Source organism: Canis lupus, chromosome 17 (genome assembly GCF_003254725.2).
Source record: "Canis lupus dingo isolate Sandy chromosome 17, ASM325472v2, whole genome shotgun sequence".
NCBI lineage: Eukaryota > Metazoa > Chordata > Mammalia > Carnivora > Canidae > Canis > Canis lupus.
The window spans coordinates 48,747,668-48,769,774 of record NC_064259.1 but is presented as its reverse complement, the minus strand read 5'-3'; the positions used below and the strand labels follow the sequence as shown (position 1 = coordinate 48,769,774).

The window sequence follows — 22,107 nt, the reverse complement described above, 5'->3', positions numbered from 1 at the left end:
TGTCACTAGTTCGGGTAGCATTCCTTTGAAGAGCAGCGTAGCTGCAGTTGTATGAATATACCAAATCCACGCACCAAATTATTTTGGTATTTCATTAGAAGGACACTTAGATTGTTTCCAATGCTAACTTTTGTTACCAATAGAGAGTTCCAGATTGTATAAATTCACCATCATTCATTTATCCATTTCTCTACTGATGAGAAATTAGACTTAAATATCGTTTGCTTTGCTCCTAGGGCACTTGCACTATGAAGCCCTTCTGCCATTCTGCTCGCAGTGTAGTTTCTCCGGTACTCCTCCAGGGCACTGTGAGCTCCTCAAAAGCAGGGGAAAGTGTTCATATTCATCTTTGTAGCCTCGTTGCTTAAACCCTGAATTTGGCCCAGAGTATGTGCTCACCACGTTTGAGTGCAATCATAACTGAATCGCCCGCGCTGGGTTCTGGAATCGAGCGTGCGGAGGTGGAGCGAGGGGAAAGCCGAGCGCCCCTTTGAGCAGTCCCGGCCTCGGAGGGCCCGGAACCTTTATCAGAACCCTCATTGTTTCTCAGGGAGGATTTTTAGCCACAGCGCGTGCCCCGCACAAGCATGGTTGCGATGCACCGGAAGTAGCCTGTTGTTTGGCTGGAGTCGGTTCTTCCGCGGGGCGGAAAAGGCATGTCAGCCTGTGTCCCTACCATTTCCAGTCCCCTTTTCCTTGCAAGACCCTATGAGTAAGCTGTGGCGGCGCGGGAGCACCTCCGGGGCTATGGAAGCCCCTGAACCGGGTAAGCGCGGGTGGATAAAGCAAGGTGGACGTTCGTAGAAAAGGAGCCCCCCGTTTTTTTGCTCTTCCGAGCCTCCTGGGTATTTCGCCACAGGTGGGAAGGAGAAAGGCGGGGTGTTGTTATGGTAACTGCGTGTACCGCTGGACAAGTGAGGCCCCTGGGCGGATGGGGTTCTTCAGGGCTCTCCCTGCCCCGCTCTTGTCGTACACCGTTGACAGGCTCTCCTTACGCAGGGGAAGCGCTGGAATTGAGTCTGGCGGGTGCCCACAGCCATGGAGTGCACAAGAAAAAGCACAAGAAGCACAAGAAAAAACACAAGAAGAAACACCACCAGGAAGAGGAGGCTGGGCCGACGCAGCCGTCACCTGCCAAGCCCCAGCTTAAACTCAAAATCAAACTGGGTGGGCAGATCCTGGGCACCAAGAGGTGAGGCCAAGAAAGCCAAAGTTTTACTTGGGGAACTTTAGGAGCAGGCAGAGGTAGTAGGAGGAACTGGCTGGGCTTTCCGGTAGACAGAGTATGGGTACTGACTTCAGGGCAGACCCAAGAGGGTATAGGGTAATGCTAGTTGTAGCTGCCAAGCAGGAGGACAGAACTGTTCAACTTACACAGCTTTGCTTCTCTGCAGTGTTCCTACTTTCACTGTGATCCCTGAGGGTCCTCGTTCACCCTCTCCCCTTATGGTTGTGGACAACGAAGAGGAACCTATGGAAGGAGTCCCCCTTGAGCAGTACCGTGCCTGGCTGGGTGAGAAGGATCTGGAGGTGGGGAAACTGGGTTTCTCATTATACCTGGTTAAAGGAAGAGGGTTGGTTCTGAGGAGGGTGAGACTTTTGAGTGTCTCAGTATTAACTTGGCCAAATTAGGGTTCTCCACTTGAACAATTTTACTTTTAGCTCTCTAACTTTACTTTCCAGATGAAGACAGTAATCTGTCCCCCTCCCCACTTCGGGACTTGTCAGGGGGCTTAGGGGGTCAAGAGGAAGAGGAGGAACAGAGGTGGCTGGATGCCTTGGAGAAGGGGGAGCTAGATGACAATGGAGATCTCAAGAAGGAAATCAATGAACGGTTGCTCACTGCTCGACAGGTAAGTGAGTTCATTCTTCATTCACTAGTTGAATATATATTGAGAACCTCCTATGTCCCAAGAATGTTGCTGGGCAATGGGAATATCAGTGGTGAAAAAAAAGAGGTTTCTGTTCTCATGGAGCTGCTGTTCTTGTGTGTGTGTGTGTTGGAGGGAGAGGAGTAAGTAAATAATTTTGAAAAGCACAGTTTATAACAAAAATAGGGTAATGAAATAGAAAGTGGTGGTAAGAGACAACATTAGGTAGGGAAGTCAGGGAAGACCTCTCTGATGAGATTACATTGCCAATACTGGAGCTTTTCAGGCAGAGACCAGCAGCTGCAAAGACCTTGAGAGTGAAACATGGCCAGTAGTGGTCAAGGAGAAAAGTGTGACTAAAGCATGAAAGGGGTATATGCAGGAAATGATAGATTTGATTTATATTTCAGTAGATTACTTTGGCTTCTCAGTGGAGATAAGGAGTAGAAAAGCAAGACCTGCCAGGAAGCTGTTGAAGGGGTCAGGTGAGATGGTCATGGATCAAACCAAGGTGAAGTTGTGGAAATGGAGGAAATCGGATGGATTCTTGATATATTTTGGACATAGATACTTGTTGGGAGTGAGGGAGCAGGGAGAAAAGAAGAATCAAGGGTAACCCTGAGTTTGGGGCTTGGCCAGTTATCTAATTGATGCTATCCACCGAGATGAAAAGATTTAAAACAAAACAAAACAAAAAAGCAAAAAAAAACCTCTGGAGAGGTGGTAAACAGAGTTTTGGTACTTAGGGCAGGTAGGAAACGTTAATGCTTTTCTTCTTTAGAGTCAGGGACCTAAAGATGACAGTCTGGAGATCTGGGAGGAGGCAGCAGTAAGGCACCTGGAGAGGGGTGCTAATTCCACCCCTTCTCTCAAGGCCAGCGCTCCACAAGACCTTGCTTCCCGGACCCCCACTTCCCTTCCCCCGCTTGGGCCGACCTCGCCTCCCTGACACCACTCGGTCTGTCTCTCCCCAGCGAGCTCTACTCCAGAAGGCGCGGAGTCAGCCTTCCCCGATGTTGCCGCTACCTGTGGCTGGGGGCTGCCCGGCCCCGGCCCTCACCGAGGAGATGCTGCTGAAGCGGGAGGAGAGGGCGCGAAAGAGACGGCTGCAGGCGGCTCGGCGGGCGGAGGAGCACAAGAACCAGACTATCGAGCGCCTCACCAAGACCGCGGCGCCCAGCGGGCGGGGAGGCCGAGGGGCAGCGCGGGGCGAGCGACGGGGAGGGCGCACGGCGGCCCCGGCCCCAATGGTGCGCTACAGCAGCGGGGCCCAGGGTTCCACCCTTTCCTTCCCGCCAGGCATCCCCGCCCCCGCGCCAGTGTCTCAGCGGCCGTCCCCATCTGGCCCTCCTCCTCGGTGCTCCGTCCCCGGCTGCCCGCACCCACGCCGCTACGCCTGCTCGCGCACGGGCCAGGCGCTCTGCAGCCTTCAGTGCTACCGCATCAACCTGCAGATGCGGCTTGGAGGGCCCGAGGGCCCCGGGTCCCCCCTTTTGGCTACTTAAGGTCCTTACCTAACCCGGACTCTGCGCCCTCTCCCCTGCCGGGTTTTCATTCTTTTCCCCACCCTATTAAATTTAATCCGGTGCCTCGACTTGTACAGAGCTGGGGAAATGGGCTATGGGCAGGCCAATGCCCCGTACACACATTTTGCCCCCTCGGGAGATTGCGTCGACTCCGGGGAACATGGCCTCCAGGCAGCGAGAAGACTTGGGCGGACTTTTGGGGACACCGCCCCGCCCCGCCCCGCCCCGCCCCGCCTCGCCTCGCCTCGCCTCGCCTCGCCTCTTCCAGTGGGGTCACCTGGCTTGGTTGGGCCTCCGTCGTCATCCTCGGAAATAACGCTCAAGCCAATCAGTGGAAAATTTGCTTTCCTGGACGGCCGTTCATTGGCTGATAACGCGGAGCCCGTTCCGTTGTCCGTATTGGCTGTTGCCGCTGTCAGTCAGGGGCAGGGTCGAACCTTGCCCCACTCTTTGTCTGGGCGAGCTCCTGTTGTCTGGGCGAGCGGCGGAGGCGCGGCTGTGGATTGGTCGCCGGGAGAGCCCTCCGGCCCGTTCCTATTGGCCCGTCCGCCGGCGGGCGTTGCCGATTGGTAGGGCCGAGCAATCTGGGTCCTAGTTGGCAGAGCTCGCCCCGGATGGAAGCTCCAGCCGCGGAGTGATGGTGGCGGCAGCGAAGATGGGCCGGGCAGGGGCCATGGCGGTGGCGGCAGAGGTGGCAGGGGCGGGGCGCCTGGCGATAGAGGAGGCTGTGGTCTACAAGGGGCTGTAGGTGGAGGCATGGCTCAGGCCAGCAGCGGGAACGGCAGCGAGGAGGCCTGGGGGGCACTTCGCGTGCCGCAACAGCAGGTATCCCAACTGCTCCAAAAGCCTATCACGACAGCCATTTATTTCTCTATCCCCTCTCCTTGTCCCTACCTTTTGGGGGGTTGGGGAGGAACTCACGTAGCCAAAGATACTGTGAAGTTCCTAAATATGTCCCTTCTACTCTTTGTCTAAACTTTGTAACGTAGACGCAGTTGACTTTGCCTGCAACTCCATAGACTCCCATCCCATGGCTGCAGTGGAAGCTTGCAGTGGCTCTCCAGTGACCAAAGACATAGTGAGGCCCAGGGAAGCTCCCTCTGTCTTACAACAGTTATTTGTGATGTTTTTCTGTGTGCCTATTGTCACAACAGAGTCCGGCAGCGTCTTCTCTTGAGGGAGCAATTTGGAGAAGAGCTGGAACCCAGACTCGCGCCCTGGATGCCATCCTTTATCATCCACAGCAATCCCATCTGGTTGGGAGCACTGCTCTGGGACTCATATGGCCCTTCCTCTACCCTAGGAAGCCTGAGACCCACGGGTGGAAAGATCCGGCTTGGGGGTGGGGAGGCATTGGGTGGGGGGCGGGTAAGGAGAGCATTTTAGCATTGAAATTACCTTAAACCCTTTACCCATTGTTTAAGACTTTGAGATAGCTCAGATTGCCCTCTGGCTTCTGCCCAAACACTCCCTTAACAGAAAACACCCTGGGGAACCAGCCTGAGTGTGAGAGAAGTCTCCATATGCAGAACTGAAATCTGTCTCTTTGTATGTCCACACCTTGCATCTTGTTCTCTAGACAGATTCCTAATGTTCCAAATCCTCTTCCACGTCAACAGCCCTTCAGATGTTCCAACACTCCTCTCACCATCACTCTTTCCCTCCCCACAAATCTCTCTGAGCTCAACTTGGCTCAGCGAGTGGGACTGTGCCCTTGCATGCAGTGGGGTGGGGGTGGACAGTGCCTGGGGCTGGGGCTGGAATCTCCCTTGGTTCTAAGTGCCTCCTTGCTCCCAGCTTCGAGAGCTGTGCCCAGGAGTGAACAACCAGCCCTACCTCTGTGAGAGTGGTCACTGCTGCGGGGAGACGGGCTGCTGCACCTACTACTATGAGCTCTGGTGTGAGTCTCCAAGGGGGCTGTTCTTGGGTCCTTCTGCCCACCCTCCCTTGGGCCTCAAAATTCCTGCCTTCATGGACCTTTCCATGCCTGGGAGGTAGCTAAGACCCTCCCTCCTCACCCCTTGCAGGGTTCTGGCTGCTCTGGACTGTCCTCATCCTCTTTAGCTGCTGTTGCGCCTTCCGTCATCGACGAGCTAAGCTCCGGCTGCAGCAACAGCAGCGGCAGCGTGAGATCAACTTGTTAGCCTACCATGGGGCATGCCATGGAGTTGGCCCTGTCCCCACCGGTTCGCTGCTTGACCTTCGTGAGTGGCTGGAGGCTCTGGGCTCACTGCCAGCAGCCTCTCCCAACCCAGAACCTGGAATCATCCACACATTCCCTTTTCAGAAATTTCAAAGCAAACTTTTCCTAATACTAGAGATACCACTACCCCACCTCTGGGTGCCCCACCAACCATGCCATTCTTTCCCGCAGGCCTCCTCAGCACCTTCAAACCCCCAGCCTATGAGGATGTGGTTCACCGGCCGGGCACACCACCACCTCCTTACACTGCAGCCTCAGGCTGCCCCTTGACTGCTTCCAGTGAACGCACCTGCCGCTCCTCTGCTTCTAGCTGCCCTGCCCCCTGCGAGGGAACAAATGTGGAAGGTGGTTCCTCCCACCAGAGTGCACCCCCTCATCAGGAGGGTGAGCCAGGGGCTGGGATGAGCCCTACCCCCACACCCCCTTCCTGCCGCTATCGCCGCCTGACTGGTGACTCAGGTATTGAGCTCTGCCCTTGTCCTGACTCTAGCGAGGGCAAGCCAGTCAAGGAGGCTAGGGCTGGTGCCACCCCACCAGATCTGGAGGACCCTTGTGTGCTGCCCCTCAATCCTGTACCCCAGGCCTCCCCTGTGGAGCTAGCTTCCAGTGAAGGGGACATCCCATAAACAGTTTTGGGAGGGTGGATTACTTGCCCACCAGAAACTGCCCTGGGCCCAAGTTCTCTTTGGCCTCTCCCTGCCACTTCTAATCTGCCTGAAAGGGGTGGAGTCTTGAAAAGAGTGGCAGTGTTTGGGGGACTGTGCTAGCTCTACCCCCAAAAAACACACAGGAGCCTTTGATCTCATTAAAGAGATGTGAACCAGCTGCTTGTGAATTTGGGTGGACTGGTGCTCAATGGACTAGTGCTCAACTTGCTGCATTGCTCAACTTGACCTAGCTGGATTTGGAGGGAACATGTAATGCCACTTTTCCTACCCTCCTCTGAAAAACAGGAGGCAGCCCTAAGGTCTGGACTGAGCTGGAACTTCTTGGTGAGGCAGAGCTGGCAAAAGAATAGAGTCTGGCGTGGTTTTCCAATTTATTTAGAAAAAATAGACTCTGAATTCACATTCACCCCAGGGCTATGTGGGATGACAGGAAGGAGACACCTGAGATGAGCTGAGAAGGATTTGAAGCACTAGTATCTGAGGGCTGGGGGGGTAGAAGCTAGAGACCTTGTCCCTCTAATCCAGACTGGGGGCCTGGCACCCCTCTCATCCTCCCTCTTTAGTAGTCTTCAGCCATGGCCAGTAGGACAAGGCTGGTCCAGCCTTGGAAAGGGCGGCACCCCATTCCCCGCCCATCCCGGTCACTATACTGCTCCCAAAGGAAACCCGTGGCCTGATACTGCCGCCAGACATTGCCCACCACATTGGTACGGAGCTCACGGTGGAGCTTGGCAGCCTGGGCCTGGTGGGGACCCTCCAGATGACCATAGTGGTAGAGGGCCCCTAAGGCCAAGTAGTTGACATTGAGCCACACAGCACCCCGCCAGTAGGGAGGATCATGCTCTGAATTGCGCTGGCCATAAAAGGGGCTGGAAGCTGCAAGGGAGCGCAAGCCAAACGGGCTCCAGAGATGGCGGCTGTCAGCTAGAACATCCAGCAGAGGCCCAAGGCGGGGGGAATTGGGGTCCAGCAGCCTCAGGAGCAGGGGAAAAAGACTGACATAGCCCAAGGCATCCACATACTGTAAGCGAGGGTGGGGCCGGCCCACTACCCGCACCAACCCCTGAGGGGGCCGAGGCTTCAGCTGCACCGCTTTTGTGTGGTTCCCAAAGTCTGCAAAGACTCCTAGCTCTGGGGCCCAGTGCAGCTCATCCAGGTTCTCTTCTGCCTCCAGTGATGCAGCCAGTGGACCCAGCTCCGCAGCTGCCTCAGCCTCTCCTAGCTGCTCTGCCAGCCGCAGCAGCACACGGGCACCCAGTGCCATCCAGCATCGCAGGTCCAAGTGCCGCTCACTGACTGAAGGGTGTGAAGCCCGGGGATAGTCATCCAGCCCCGAAGGCAGCGTCTTAGGGTTCAACAAGGTTGGCAAGACTGGGTCCCGGCCCCGCCAGCGGTAAGATAGTGGCACTGGGCCTGCCTGGCTCTTATGGAGCCAGGAGAACCAGGCACACAGACGGGGGAAGGCCCTGCGGAGGAAGGCAAAGTCCGCAGGGTCACCAACCTCTAGCATGTGGGCTACAGGCAAAAGCAGGGTTGGGGGGTTGGCGTGGGCTGCCTTCTGCACCAGGAATTCTGGGGGCACCCGGGCTCGAGCCTCATCCCCTAGCACCTGCTCCCGTCCAATCCAGCCATCAGCATTGAGCAACCCCAGCCAGTGGCCTAGGACCTCCCGGGTAAGGCGGGGATCCCACCTCTGGACCACCAACTGGTGAAAGCCCTCATCCCAAAGGAAGCCTCGTGGGAAGAATGACCGGGAGGGCACTGCTGTGAAAAGAGGGACAGGTGGAAAGAGGGCTGGGTCCACCTTCTGCTCAGACCCCTCAACCCCCATGTCTGCCAACACCAGACCTTGTCCGTAAAAGTAGCCAATCCCACCAAGGAGGCCACTGAGGGCAACCTGACCCAAAGCCTGCTCCTCAAGGCTCAGGCCCTTCTCCTTCAGTTGAAAAGTCTTCTCAAAGTGTTCTCTAAAGGCTTCAGCATGGCTCTCCAGGGCTTGGGTCAGTAGGCTGCCTGACAGCTGCTCCAGGGCTTGGCTTCTGCCTGCCCGGGCACTGCCTGATTCAAACACCAACTCCACAGAAAAGGGGGTTTTCAGTGTCACCTGTTGTATCAAGAATTGTCCTTGTCCCTGTCCTTGCCCACTTGGGCCTTTGTCCTCCCATTTCAGAGATCCTGGCAAGCCGAGGTATCGTTCAGGGGAAGCCCCTGGGGGCCGGTGCTGAAACCAGCTATTTAGGTGACTCTTCACCATCTCTGTCAGCAAGGGAAGTCCTGGGTTGGAGGACCAGAAGACATTGTAGCTTGAAGGGAAGAAGATAAATAGGAAACATTACTCAGGAGAGGATGGTGAGCATTATAAAGAGAAGTAAGAGGAGACCGGGAGTCGGGATGGAAGGGTTTGGCAATGTAGGGGACATGGAGCCTAGTGAGAAGGGAAATAACTGGTAGAAAGAGGGGGAGATAGAAATCAGGCTACATCAGCATCCATACTACCCCAACCATCACCCCACACTCTTCCCCCAGTTACCTGCTATACTTGGGGGCAAGATCCCCTGGATTGGTTGGCGCCATAAGTGTAAAGCGGAAGTCACCAAGTTCACTGGAGTGCCCACTGATGAATTTCAACTGCCCTTTGGCCCCAACCTCTGGCACTAGGACTTCCTTGCCATCTGTCACCACATAGAAGAACAGGGACACCAAAGGGAGGGCAGAGGTACCTGAGGCCTGGGTGACCAAGGAGGACAGAAAAACACAGCATTAGATTAGCAGTCTCTCCTGAAAGTTCAGCCTTACTGAAAGGGGCACCATGCAGGAGCAACATGGTAAACATACATCTATAGTGTTGAGGGTCAGTGAGAGTAAGCACCCAGTGAGATGAGGTACGGAGCTTTGCGCGTAGGGTTCTCTGGGAATTAACAGAGTGCTTTTGTGTCATGTACTATCCTAAGAACTCTACACATCATTTTCTTTCATTCTTACAATCCTATGACTTAAGTGCTATTTGTATCTCCATCTTGCAGACTAAGAAACCATGGCTTATGATAATAAATAGAGATGGTCATATAGACAAGTGTTTAAGGCAGGCAGCCAGATTCAGACCAGGCAGCCAGACTCAGCCCCTGCCGTTAACTGCCTCATCATACTGCGGTTTGCTAGCAGCAAAGAAAGGGTGGAGGGAGTCTGGGCTGGGGGGGAAGGGTGTCCTGAGGCCCTGACCTGAGGCTCTACAGTCACTCTCCAGCTCCAGTCCCCTCCGTGCTGACCCCCAGGCCTCTTGACGAACTCAGTGGTGAGCTTTAAGGCCCCATCCTGGATGTGTTGCCGCCCGAAGGAGAGACCGTCGTGGAACTCCCAGCCATAGGGACCCACGCCGTCCCCCTGCTCACACGTGTGCCTGAGCTTAGGGGTCCCTGGGGTGGCGCCTTGCTGTGCCCACATCAGTCCTGGGGGTAGAACGGCCACGTAAGTCAATGAGAGGGCAGGGGATCTGTCCCTCTGGGTCTCCGAGAACTTCAGGGTCAACCCTCCTCATAACTCTCCTGAACCACGCCCCTCCCCACGCTTGCCCTGGCGTGAAGCTGGGGCGCCCAGATTAAGAGTTCGCCTGCCTGCCCGCCCTCCCCGAGGCCCAGTTACCGGTGAGAAGGGGCTTCGGGCTGCGGGTCTTCATGCCGAAGTAGACGTGAGGGCGGTAGGTGCCCCAGAAGAGGTCCGGGGCCACCGCGGGGCTGGAAGAGTCGGGAGGCAGTGATGGGGGCGCAGAGTGCAGTGTGACCGCCCGCCGTGCACGGCGCCACTCCAGCAGCCAGCATCCTGACAAGCCCAGGGCCAGAGACAGGACCACGACGCCCAAAGCCGCTCTCCAGGCAAAGCCACGGGCCTCACCGCCCCGTCGTGCCGGGCCGCCCCGAGCCGCCCTTTCAGCTGTCCGCGCTCCGTCTACAGGAGCTCCGCGGCGCCGCCGCTCGCCCCGAGCCATCCTAGCACCGAGGTATGTGCTGCAGGGTCCTGCCTGGCCTCACCCGCCGGCCGGTGCCTCCCGCTCCGCTTCCGCCTCCTGTCGGAAGTCCCGCCCCGCCACGTCAGATTAGGTCTCCGAGTACGGAACCGCCGCCACCTGCGTGGCAAAAGGCCGTCTCCTGGGTTAACGTTTCTTGGGCACCCTCGCGGATTTCTCAGGCTAGTAAAGTAATCTCACATTGGCTTGTTCTGTTTTTCAAATGACTATGTATTAAGAACGTGACACGCCATCCCGAGTATTTTACAGTCAATCGCCCCAATCAAGTAGTTGAAAACTGGCCTAGAAAATTCAACTTGGCCCAGGCCAGAGCCAGAAAATGGCTAGCTTGGAGCCCAAGTGTATCTGGATCATTTTGCCCACGCCCATGCCTTCTTTCCTAGTTAAGTGGTGTGCCCCAGAGTGGACCCAAGAGGAAGCCTGAGATCTGTTCCAAGTGTCTTTAAGCAACCCTCTGACTTTAGACAAGTCAGATCTCAGCCTAGGATTCCTTATCTAGATGAACCCTAAAAGGCCATAAGGTGGTGCACGCATTTTAAGAATGCATTTTCTCTCCTTTTCTACAACCCAAGCAAAGAAGCTTAGGGGAAGGATCAATTATATCCAGGTCAGGGAAAGCTGTGGGAAGGAGGCAGCATCTGGACCTCAGGTGGATCTAGAAGAATTTACATTACACTTGATGGTGGCTCAGAAAAGCAACTTAGATTCAGTTAATTATTTCTCACCAACAGCTTGGCATAAAAGTTATTTTTATAAAGTACAAGTCCCTATCCTCCTTTAAAAAACCCTACTCAACACTATTATGCTACTCTAGCTATTACCACACTTCCCGTCCAAACTCATTGTATAAAGCCAATACTGCATGTTGCCTGTCCACTTTCTATTTTGCTATAATCTGATATCTGGCCCCTCCTTCACTGGTAGACTTTTTGCTCTTTCACTAATCACCTGACCAATCCCAATGGTCAATCCTGTCTTTATCTTTCTGCTACCATTGCATCTAGTTCACATCTCTATTGTAGCACTTATACCTGGGTTTCATTATTCATCGTTGTATGCCAGGAGTAATCACAGTTACAGGTAAAAGGTAGGTAGTAAATATTTGTAAACTCAACAGATGTTTATTGCACGCTAGGTATCAGGCACTCTGCAAAGTGCTAAGGACACAGAGAAAATGGCCCCAAACTCAAGTTCACAGTGCCAGCATTCAATCTACATTTACAGCAACGTTTGAACCATCAACATTTTTGCAGATAAAGAGAGTGGTAAAATCTGGCCACAAAAAATAGCCAGTTAACCATCGAGATGGTAAACTAAAATCCAGGTTGTAAGTATCCTTTCATCTATAGCATAAGGCCTCTTAGGTAACACTTATGCTCCTAGTAATGTCCTAGGCACCTTACAGATTCCAACTCATGTAATCCTCAGCAGTTTTAAGAGATAGGTACTATTATTCCCATTTTACTAATGAGGAAACAGGCACTGAGAGACTTCATTGTTCCACAGTCACAGAGCTACTTAGGGGCAAAGTTAGGATTTCAACCTCAGGAATTCTGGCTCTTGGCTCTTTACTATACCATACTGCCTCCTGGTAGGTTGTTTTTTGGTAGTTTCTTTTTTAAAGGGGGTGGGATGGGAATAAAACCACTCTTGAAGATAGCACCCTTTTTAAGCAGAGCAGCAATATAGTAATGCTGCAGCAAAATCATGAAAAATGTATCTGACAAAAGATACAGTAGCCAGTGTTGAGAGATCCTTGATTGCCTAGCTGAGCACTCTGAAGTTGTCTAAACCAGTAGACCTCCTTCTTTTTTCTACAACCCTGTCTTGGTAAGAAATAATACTACACTGCAACCAAGTATACACAGATACACACATATATACATATTTTCTATTATATATATATTCATGATTATAGGCTGAAAACTTAAATTTCTAAAAAGAATACTTCCCATTCCCTGTGCCACGCACTCTGATACTTTTTTATTCTATTTTACTTTGTTTTTTAAAGGCTGGTTTATCCCAAATTAATTTGATGATCCATACCAATGGGTGGTAACCTGGTACGAAAAACATATTAGGTACAGTGTGAAGCAAGTAGTAGTGTGACATAAATACAGTGATGTGCTTTAAAAGATAAAATTTAGCAGAGGAAAAATGTTCAGCAAAAAAGGAGACTGGGTGGGAAAATACAATGATGCAGGAAAGTGAATGGGAACAGAGAAAACATTTTGGAAGCTTTTGTTTAAGACAGAATATTCTGAACTTACTGACTGGATATGCAGGGAAAGGAGAGGGCAGAACCAGAGATAATGCTCTGGTTTCCCACCTCGAAGGCTGAGTGAATGAAGTGCCTTTAAAAGAAATGGGAACGTCAGGAGAAGAGGCAAGTATATGTGTATGTAAGATTAACAATTTTATTTTGGACAGTGTTGTGGGATTTGGAGGAAATCCGTACGTAGTACATAACCTGACTATAACAGCAGTTGGGATTAGAGCTAAACAGAGATGTAGGATTTAACCCAAGGGTAGTTTGAATTATGACAGAGAATAGAAAAGAAAAGAATATGGAATATTCCCCAGGAATAGAAAAGAAAATTAAGGATAAGAATAGTACACTTTTATGGTTTAAAAAAAAAAAAAAAAAAGACCCAAGAGGAAGAGAAGTTCCATAATGGAGTGAATTAAGTGGCAGGCGCTACTGAGATGGTAAGATGAGGACGAAGAAAAACAGCACTGGATTTGGCTGATAAAAGAGGTACCTTGAGTGAGTGATGGGAAAAGCCAAATTCAAAACGGTTAAGCAGGGAGTGATAGTAATAGAAATAAATTCAGGTTTGTCCAGACCCCTATCTGATCCGTGTCTCGTTCCAGAAACGTTGGGTTAGATTAGTAATCACAGGGCTCGCTCTCGCTGTTTTGTTTTTTTGGCGCTCTTTTCCCCCTGCAGATGGTGATCTTGGTGATGAAGTCTCTCGAGCTCTTTTTAGGTAGTTATCCTAGCAATCCAAAGCTAAAATCTGCTTGTTGGGCTCTTCTGCGCTGTCAGCGCCCGGTACCAGGTCCGGGCTTGTCCCCGCTCCCCGCCGTAGTCCTCGCCTGGATGTGGGAGGCAAAGGCTGTGAGCATTTCCTGGGCGGTGAGGTGGGCGCCGCGCATAATCAGGCGATGCCCGTCTCCTGGGGAAGAAACAAACGAGTCAGGCACCGGGAGGGCGGCGGGGCCGGGGCTGAGGGCGCGCGGGCTTCCTGGCACCCCTCCCGCCCGCCTCCCTGCCCGAGCCCACCGAACAGCACGTCCACGCAGGGCTCGGAGCCGTCGTGCCTCACGTCCGCAATCACCGAGCAGTTAAGGTTGGTAGAACGGACCTTCTCGCTGCTCACCGCCTGGAGGAAGGTCCTGCGGTGCGAAAACTGCTTGAGCGCCCGGCCGAGGGGGCTAGATCCCCGGCGGGAGGAAGACGCGCCCCCTTCCCGTCCCCAGTCCTTCCGCCTTGTACCTCGTGGATTCCACATTCTTCTCGAAGGGGCAGAATTGAACCCGAACCTGCTTCACAGACCGGAGGCCAAGCCGAGCCAAGGATGCCGCCATGGTGACCTCCGCCCCGGAAGGCCTCGCTCGGGCGGAAGCGTCTCTTCCCGCAGCGCTCTCCTCCCTGACCGGGCCGCTGCGCCGTGCTGCTCTCCGGCACTCCGGTTCTCCCGCCCTCCGACCCCGGCGCTAGCGTTCCGTGGTGCTCGCCCTCCCTCCGCCGCCCGGGGAGAGGAGTAGAAAGGCCGGCAGGGAGGGAGGTGGTTTCCATACGGGGTATGAAGGGCCCCAAAGTAAGCGGTCGGTAAATACCTATCATTAATAGTCCTGTGGTACCACGGAGAGAACAATACATAGTGCAGAAGCCGTCGCGCCTGGTTCGGAACACGTCCGCCTCGGCGGCCTTTACCCCTTGCGTGCGCTGCTGTACCAGATCTAGGTTAGCTCCATCTTCAGCGCGGGCCCCCTCGGCGAGGACGCTACCCTGGCAGGGGTTATACAGCTGCCAGCGGGTAAACCCTGCTCAGGTAACTGAAGATTAGACACGTTGAACTCTGAGTAACCAAAGCTTAAACGTTAAGGTCCCTTTAGCCCAGCATCTTTAAGTGACTGAGTTACGAGTCGGGGAGTATAGGGTAATACATCTCTCCGGACTGATCCAGGTGCAGAAATGCCTGTTCCACCTCTGGTTCCTGAAGAACTTTATGGTCAACCTGGTTCCTGGGACTTAAAAGGAAGTGGTATCCCAGGCTCCCTGTTTTGTATTGCTTTTTTTCTCTCCTTTCCCCCTGGGCTCCAATCTGATGGTTCTTCTCCCAGAGCCTAGCCCTGAGAGGTTCACTGTCAGAGAACTAGACCTGAGCGTCCCATGGATGCTGACCTCTAGGTCTGGCCCTTCACTCTGGATTGCAGGCACTGGAGGGATCTCGGATTCTTCACTTCTAGGTCCAGGCTCTATGTAGCTTGTGGTTTCTCAGGTATCCTTTCCTCCAAGCTCCCAATTGTAGGCTTAATAGGCAGTTCTAAATGTCTGGGCTTTTGGATAGCTCTTTCTGGCTCCTGGTCCCAGGATCCTTAGGATTCAGGACTGGTCCCCAGGCAGGAAAGAAAAGGCAAGTGCCAACGGCGGCGCTGGTGCTGCCTCAGGGCAAGCCAGGCCTGCTGATTTCCCACCAGGTAAGCCTCTGGGCTAGGTCCCCCACCCCATAGTGTGCTTAGTAGCTGAGCTGTCTGGGCTGAGGGTGCTCCAAGCCGAAGAGGGGGCTCCAAACTTTCCAGGCTGTTGAGGCTGCTGCTGGGCAATTCCATGGTCTGGATCTCACTGCATGTACCTGGTAAGGCAGGAATGGAAGACAGGCAGTGGGGAGGAGGAGGTATGACCACTATTGACAACTACAGGAGGTCAGTGATGAGGATGGGAAGTAGGGCACAAAAATAGCAAGGGGCAGAGCAAAGAGAACCTAGAGTTGGGGGAAGAGTGACTCACAGCAACAGGGAGGCCTCCTTTGGGCTTCAGGCTTGGGCAAGGGCTGCTGGAATAGACACAGCAGGGCCCCATCCACCCTCTGGAAGATGTTGAGCATGAGCAGAGTCTGGCGAAGTTCAGGGGACAGGCCCCACTGCTCCTCCTCCAGCAACTCCCGGACCACTCCGAAGTCTTGTCTGAGCTGCAGCGCCCCCTGCAGGCTGAAAGAAGGCCAAGGTACAATGTGGCCACTTGCCTCTAACTGCCCTGCCCCCACCTATCCCCTCCCTTTTTCCAGTTCGTTCAGCCCTCTGCCATTGCCTCCTTTTCTCCTCACCTGAACCGGATCCCATGCGTGAGGATGTGGTCAAGCCAGGCACCCAGGATGGCTGTCAGTGCCTGGCCAAGGGCAGGGGCCTGGGCTTGGGGTGGCAATCCCTGCAATCCTTGCAACACAGGCTCCAGTACAGTACGAACCACCAACCCAGCATACTCACTAGGAATGCTGGGCAGTTCTGGAGTGAGAGAAGAGAAAGGACAGGATATGAGGCTATAGGAGATCCTTTGAGGCCCTAACAGAGTGTTTGGGGGAAAATGATAGGCTTTGTGGGGGCACAGAAGGTGAGGGCAAGGATGGAGACAGAGGAGTGGAGCTAGGATTTGGAAGGGTCAGGAGACTGTTACCCATGGGAACTGTGAAAGGGAATGCTAGGAAGAGGAGTTACCAGGAGAGAGCCGATGCCGCCAGTACCGACCCCGTGGCATGTAGAGTTCAAAGCCCTGTGTGGCTTGTTTATGACATGTTTGAAAAAAGAGACTTAGTGATTCTTCAGGCAGGAGCTGTGGAGATATGGAGAAAGTAAAAAGGGCTTATCTGCTAGGGACTTGCCAAATTACGATGCTCTTCTAAATCTGAGGTGTTCGGGATGCCTGAGTGGCTCAGCAGTTGAGCATCTGTCTTTGGCTCAGGGCGTGATCCTGGAGCCCCAGGATCGAGTCCCACATCGGGCTCCGTGCATGGAGCCTGCTTCTCCCTCTGCCTGTGACTCTGCCTCTCTCTGTGTGTCTCGAATGAATGAATGAATGAATGAATCTGAGGTGTTTAACCTTGCTTCCATAAAGCCCCAGAACAGAAGTGTGTATGCATAATTCCACGGGCTTGGACAGTTCTGAAAAAAGATGCCCTTTTATTGGGTTTTACTAAAGGCCTGGACCCAGGTCTATAATCTTTTATAGATTATAAAAGATTGTCTATAACCTAAAATAGACAATTGCCATAGGATTACCCTGTTCTCCTCAACTTGGTTGTCTAAAAATCCTCCAGGTTAACTTTACTCTATAGGAACATTAATAGGAAAAAAAGAGGGAGACATCCTCAATATTACGAATGTTCCAAAGCAAATGCTAGAGAGAGGGGTCTGCATGATCTACAGACAGGCAGAAGCTGAAGAAAGAAAGGGGGAATTGTACGATCTTCCATCATCTATGAAAGGAAAGCAGGAACTATATGCAGACCAGGAGTGATGAATGTAACTTTCTGAGATTCAGGAACCTTTGCAATGTCCTTGCGCTGAAGTTTTTTTATACCCTACTTCCATTTACCCAGAGTAATAATAAAGCAAGAAACGGCCTAGGTGCTGGTTTGGCTTCTGTGCTTTGATAGGTTATCTTTTTGTAATGAGAGAGCAAAAAAGAGGGGTCTCTACAGTCCATCTTGGAAAGAAACCCTAAGAAATGGGTAATGTGGTGGCAGCTCTGTAAAGAAAACGTGATTAGATGCCTATTAGCCTGAATAGAGAAAGGGGCCTGGGGGCTGGACTGGGAGAAGTAGAGCTCCTGTAGCTCCTGGTACATATCCTGACTACAGCCTATCCTAAATCTAAATTCTACCTCTCTTCTCCTGAAAACCAAAACTCCTTATTTATGCCAAGGAAATTACCCTTTTGTCAACTGATAGTTGTTAGGAATCTCCCTGCACTCAACACTCTCAGAAGACACAAGGTCACACTATGAAATGGTTTTTCTGTCTGGGATGTTACAGTCCAGCTGGGAAGAAATCACAACATCTGATTCTTCTTTTCCATGCCAGTGCCCTATGCAGTAGAATGCCCAGAGCAGACTCCCAACACTGCAATTACCAGGCAGAGAAACAAGGCATGAAGAGTCCTTTGCACGATGGTCAGTTCACATGGTAAGCACACTTTCCCTATCTCTGTTCTTATGTCTCCTCACCTCCCAACCTGACCACTGTAGCTGTATCAGACTCTATCATAGTCTCCACTGTTCCCCTCCTGCTCTTCCCATGGCTATTACTCATGAGACAAAGCCCAGATTCGGTGGGCTGGTGTTCAGTGCCCTTCACAATATTATGCCAACCTAACTTCTCCACCACAGTCCCCCACCGAACCCTAAACAGAAGTATGTGTGTGTATGTGCACACACGCATGCACACATGCACACACATACACACAGGGAGCTTCTGCTTTGGTCAGGTCATCTCCCCACTACTCCCTCAAGGAACTATGAACTGCCCACCTCCAGTAACCCTTGCCATTCCTCTGAGGCTGCCTAACCACCAGCTCCAGCCATAGACCCTGTACGGAGCTTCTGTAACAATATGCCTGCCAGTCTTCCTTCTTCAGAGTTTCCATGGCCATCATTGTCCAACATCCTCATGAGGAGCCTGCTCTGGGGTATGTTGAGTTGAAGAAGGTAGCAATAAATTGAGGTAGAACAGGCAGATGTAGATGGTATGTTAGGGCTAAACTGTTGGGGGGATGGTTCAGTGCATAGCACCAAGGCAGTGTGAGTAAGTAGGAATGCAGAGAGAAAAGGAGCAGGGGGACAAAGTCTGAACTCCATAGTCTTGTCCCTATTTAGGGCAGAGGGGAACTTGGGCAGGAAGAGAAAACAAAAAGACAGAGAAACATCTTCCATAGGAGGAACAGATACTCTGCAATATGGGGAAAAATTAAAACAGAAGTTTAATAATTTTATTCATAAGTTTAGAAGAAAAATATGAGAAGGCAGACAAGTGGATGAAGGTTATCACTGTGGAACAGGAACCAGAGGTGGGGTGGGGGCAATTAAAGTGCTGGGTTTTTTTCATCAGAAGCCTTCTAAAATAATATCCTATTTCTCTTTTAAACTATGGACATGTATTACTTTAATAAAAATATAAGTGATATATTTAGAAAAGAGAAGGGACATCATCTCAAAACTAGTAAATAAAAGGAGTGTCTGGGTAGCTCAGTAGTTAAATGGCTGACTTCAGCTAAGTTATGATCTTAGGTCCTGGGATCCAGCCACCCCACCCCTACCCCTGTGTGCTCAGCAGGGAGTCTGCCTGGCACCTCCCTCTGCTCCTCCCCCTGTGTGTAAGTGCTCTCCCTCTGCCCCTCCACCTGCTTCTAAGTGCTCTCCCACCCTCTCTCCCAAATAAATAAATAAAAGCTTTAAAAAAGCTAGTAAGTAAAAGGAAAGATTCAATCATTTATCTTACCTTTTCTCTACAAAATATACTTCAGAGTAACCAAGTAACTAATGAGGACAAACAATAGCCAAACTGTGGAAGGAGCCTCGGTGTCCATCGAAAGATGAATGGATAAAGAAAATGTGGTCTATGTATACAATGGAATATTACTCAGCCATTAGAAACGACAAATACCCACTATTTGCTTCGACGTGGAGGGACCTGGAGGGTATTGTGCTGAGTGAAATAAGTCAATTGGAAAAGGACAAACATTATATTCATTCATTTGGGGAATATAAAAATTAGTGAAAGGGAATAAAGGGAAAGGAGAGAAAGTGAGTGAAAATATCAGTGAGGGTGAGAAAACATGAGAGACACCTAACTCTGGGAAATGAACAAGGGGTAGTGGAAGGGGAAGTGGGCAGGGGGTTGGGGTTACTGGGTGATGGGCACTGAGCGGGGCACTTGGCAGGATGAGCACTGGGTGTTATGCTATATGTTGGCAAATTGAACTGCAATAAAAAAATTTAAAAAATTAAAAAATTAATGAGGACAAATTTCACTTTATAGGAGTAAGTCAACTAATAAATGAAGAAGAAATGATAGAATTGGAATATCGCCACTTTGCACCCCCTAATGAAATAATGGATCTGGGGATGCCTAGGTGGCTCAGCGGTTGGGCATCTGCCTTTGGGTCAGGGCATGATCCCAGAGTCCTAGGATGGAGTCCCACATCGGGATCCCTCCATGGAGCCTGCTTCTCCCTCTGCCTGTGTCTCTGCCTCTCTCTCTCTGTGCCCCTCATGAATAAATAAATAAAATCTTAAAAAAAAACAAAAGAAAGAAAAAGAAATAATGGATCTAGGCAGTAATGATCAGTGGCTGTTAACATCACAAAATGAGAGCCTGACATAAACATGAAACAAAATTGACCATGAGTTGATAATTGTTAAAGCCTCAGGGTAGAAATATGGAGATCCATTATGCTTTTCTACTTTTGTATATGTTTGAAGTTTTCCATAACAACAAGTGAAAGAGAGAACAAAAAATGAACAGAGCAAGAAAAGATAAATTCAGCAGACTCCAAGGACATTCCAAGTCACTGGGATGTTTCACCACCACCACCTCAACCCCAAAGCTGGGCACAGAACTGACTCTTAAACTGCCACTGTCAGGACTCCTGCACTTCTCACCTGGATCTGTGCGGTTAGCTTCTGGATCTCTAGGGCCAGCTGCTGCTCCAATTCAAGAGCCAAACTTTCCTCTGAGGCCAGTCTAGACAGAGCTGCTGCCTCCTGCAATAGAGGCTTTGGCAGAAACAGGAAGTGAGATTTGAGCCCAGCCCAGGCTGCTCCCCTTCCCACTCCCTAACTACTCACAGGTAAGTTCTTCTGGATCAGAAGCAGGAAGGAACCTGGGGCCCATGCTGCCAGATGCTGCTGAGTTCTGCCCAAAAACCAGACCAAGGTGGTCTGCAGGGTACAGAGCCCCAGAGCAAACAGTGCAGGACCTGGGGAGAGGAGGATGGAGTATCTGAGAGATCCAGAACCCCTCTGGGAGGAGGCAGGCTTCAGGACAGAGTAAAGGCATAAAGGGGACATCTTCTACTGTTCTGTTTCCTCCATCCCCAGCACCTTGTCTCACCTGGAGGCTCACAGAGGAGCAGCCCTGACCTGGGTTCTCGAAGGGCATCCAAGAGAGGAGGAAAGAGCTGTTGCAAAAGTTCAGCGGTATGAGAGGATGAGGCAGGGCTGCTCTGATCTTCACCAGCAGATCCCAAGGCCTGGCAGAAGCCTGAGGATGAGGGATACGGTTTGATGAGGAAGGGGCAATCTGGGGCTGTGTCATTCCCAATGCCCCTTCCTTCTCACCTTGGTCCCAGCTCCAGATAAGAGACTGATGAAATAGGCTGCGACACAAAGAAGCCAACTCCTTCTCACACTCCTGAGGCAGGGATGCTAGTGGGAGAAATGGCTCTGGAGCCTGAAAAGAAGGCCTCTCTTTTCCAGAACCACTGCCCACTCAATGACAGCGGAAGAGGAGAGGCTCCCACCAAGACTCAAGACTTGAGTAGAAAGCAAGACTGGCCTAGAAAGCCCAGATACTTTAGCCTGTCAGGTGGGCAGGGGAGTTGGGGAGGGGCGTAAGGGGTGGGGGTTGTAGTGTTCATTCTAAAGGGCCTGCTTTTGCAGTCTGGCTGGCCGGGGAATGAGGTGGCTAGGGAGAAGAAAGAGACCCCAGACTGCCCAAATGCCCACCCAGGCCCATCACTCACCCTGACCCAGTGCCTGACTCAGCTGTTGTACCACTGTCCTGCGGTCCCTCCAGGGTCCTAGACTTAGGTCCAGACTCTGAGCACAAGCTGCCCACAGCAGGGTCCAGTACTGGCTCCACAGGGCTCCAGCCCCTCCAAGCCCCAGTCTGCTGTTGGCTGGATCCGTCACGCCCCCCAGCAGCCTCAGCAGCCCGTGCAGCAGCTCCCGCTCCTCTTGGCACCGACTGCGGAGCTGATCCCGCAAGCCTGATCCCTTGAGCGCCGCATCTAGCTGCCCTGCCACCTGGCAACCCCGCTCCCCCGTCAGGAGGCGGAGCACACGGGAAGGCGGGAAAGGGCGCGCAGCCCCTGGGACGGGGCTCAAGGCTTTTCCCTGCAGCTGGTGGTAGGCGGGAAGCGCCAGCAGCACGTCGGCAAGTTGGGACGACCAGCCGGGGCTGGCTGGCTCCCGACCCAGAGCCCGAAGCTGCATCTGGATGGCAGCATCCAGGCACTGGGCGGCCAGTCCGGCGGGCCGCGCCAGGAGTAGCGGCACGCGAGCCTCCGGCAGGCCGATTCGCAGGCCGGCCCCTCGGGAAGGGTGCAGGAGCAGGTCGCGGCACAGGTGAGGCAGGGGGCCGGGGGCCGGCGCGCTGGGGCTCAGGATCCTCAGGAGGCGCACAGCCGCCTGTAGGTGGCGGGCGCAGTCGCGGGCTTGGAGGAGCTGCTCCCGCTCGCGGAGCAGCCGCAGCAACACGGCCCGGAGACGCTGCAGCGCGGGAGGGCTTGGGCGGCCGTCTGCAGCCTCCCGCCACCAGCCCGCGGCGCCCGCCTCGTGGTGCTCTCCCGCGTCCGCCGGCGCCGCCCAGCACGGCTGCCCTCCTGGAGCTCCGCCGGGCCGCGGGTCCTGGCAGGGAAAGCTCCCGGCACCTGGCAGCCCCCGCCAGCCACGAGAGTCCCCGCGAAGAGCCCCCGCCTGCCTTCCCTGCCCCCGCCCCTCCACAGCGCCCCCGGGTTGCGCCCTCGACGGCGGCACCGCAGCGAGCGGAGGCAGAAGGCCCCCGGAGCGAGACGCCTGGGCCATGGGGCGCCCGAA

At 52.9% G+C, this 22,107-nt stretch overlaps 5 protein-coding genes and 1 long non-coding RNA gene across 11 annotated transcripts; 3 read left to right on the top strand and 3 right to left on the bottom strand.

The window, feature by feature from the left end:
- The first annotated feature begins 600 nt into the window (after window positions 1-600).
- On the top strand, window positions 601-3,465 carry INO80B (INO80 complex subunit B). Of its 2 annotated transcripts, XM_049095399.1 has the most exons (6): window positions 603-766; window positions 1,000-1,192; window positions 1,395-1,513; window positions 1,684-1,853; window positions 2,846-3,049; window positions 3,183-3,465. In XM_049095399.1, the coding sequence occupies exons 1-6, from the start codon at window positions 709-711 to the stop codon at window positions 3,387-3,389; spliced, it is 951 nt and encodes a 316-aa protein (XP_048951356.1). In that variant the 5' UTR covers window positions 603-708; the 3' UTR covers window positions 3,390-3,465. The 2 variants fall into 2 exon arrangements, with proteins under 2 accessions (XP_025309452.1, XP_048951356.1); XM_025453667.3 differs by having other exon boundaries at window positions 601-766; window positions 2,846-3,465.
- Window positions 3,466-3,604: 139 nt separating this feature from the next.
- WBP1 (WW domain binding protein 1) lies at window positions 3,605-6,423 on the top strand. 2 transcript variants are annotated; one of them, XM_025453669.3, is made up of 5 exons: window positions 3,605-4,222; window positions 4,552-4,653; window positions 5,195-5,297; window positions 5,425-5,601; window positions 5,772-6,423. In XM_025453669.3, exons 1-5 carry the CDS (start codon window positions 4,154-4,156, stop codon window positions 6,224-6,226), a joined length of 906 nt encoding a protein of 301 aa, XP_025309454.1. In that variant the 5' UTR covers window positions 3,605-4,153; the 3' UTR covers window positions 6,227-6,423. The 2 variants fall into 2 exon arrangements, with proteins under 2 accessions (XP_025309454.1, XP_025309455.1); XM_025453670.3 differs by lacking the exon at window positions 4,552-4,653.
- A 204-nt stretch (window positions 6,424-6,627) lies between these two features.
- On the bottom strand, window positions 6,628-10,375 carry MOGS (mannosyl-oligosaccharide glucosidase). The gene is made up of 4 exons (XM_025453647.3): window positions 9,908-10,375; window positions 9,488-9,714; window positions 8,799-8,995; window positions 6,628-8,571 (listed from the first exon to the last, which is right to left on the bottom strand). The coding sequence occupies exons 1-4, from the start codon at window positions 10,248-10,250 to the stop codon at window positions 6,828-6,830; spliced, it is 2,511 nt and encodes an 836-aa protein (XP_025309432.3). The 5' UTR covers window positions 10,251-10,375; the 3' UTR covers window positions 6,628-6,827.
- A 1,015-nt stretch (window positions 10,376-11,390) lies between these two features.
- MRPL53 (mitochondrial ribosomal protein L53) lies at window positions 11,391-14,175 on the bottom strand. Of its 2 annotated transcripts, none has more exons than XM_049095401.1 (3): window positions 13,789-14,175; window positions 13,658-13,688; window positions 11,391-13,468 (listed from the first exon to the last, which is right to left on the bottom strand). In XM_049095401.1, exons 1-3 carry the CDS (start codon window positions 14,173-14,175, stop codon window positions 13,335-13,337), a joined length of 552 nt encoding a protein of 183 aa, XP_048951358.1. In that variant the 3' UTR covers window positions 11,391-13,334. The 2 variants fall into 2 exon arrangements, with proteins under 2 accessions (XP_048951358.1, XP_025309460.1); XM_025453675.3 differs by having other exon boundaries at window positions 13,576-13,688; window positions 13,789-13,901.
- A 719-nt stretch (window positions 14,176-14,894) lies between these two features.
- Window positions 14,895-22,095, bottom strand: CCDC142 (coiled-coil domain containing 142). 3 transcript variants are annotated; one of them, XM_025453650.3, is made up of 9 exons: window positions 21,033-22,095; window positions 20,629-20,715; window positions 20,402-20,551; window positions 20,137-20,267; window positions 19,951-20,064; window positions 16,011-16,125; window positions 15,623-15,800; window positions 15,307-15,506; window positions 14,895-15,151 (listed from the first exon to the last, which is right to left on the bottom strand). In XM_025453650.3, the coding sequence occupies exons 1-9, from the start codon at window positions 22,093-22,095 to the stop codon at window positions 14,895-14,897; spliced, it is 2,295 nt and encodes a 764-aa protein (XP_025309435.1). The 3 variants fall into 3 exon arrangements, with proteins under 3 accessions (XP_025309435.1, XP_048951346.1, XP_048951347.1); XM_049095390.1 differs by having other exon boundaries at window positions 15,012-15,151; window positions 15,307-15,499; XM_049095389.1 differs by lacking the exon at window positions 20,629-20,715.
- On the top strand, window positions 15,382-19,573 carry LOC125752734 (uncharacterized). Its single transcript, XR_007402883.1, has 2 exons — window positions 15,382-15,522; window positions 17,375-19,573. It is a non-coding gene; the product is annotated as an uncharacterized LOC125752734 (long non-coding RNA).
- Window positions 22,096-22,107: the final 12 nt, after the last annotated feature.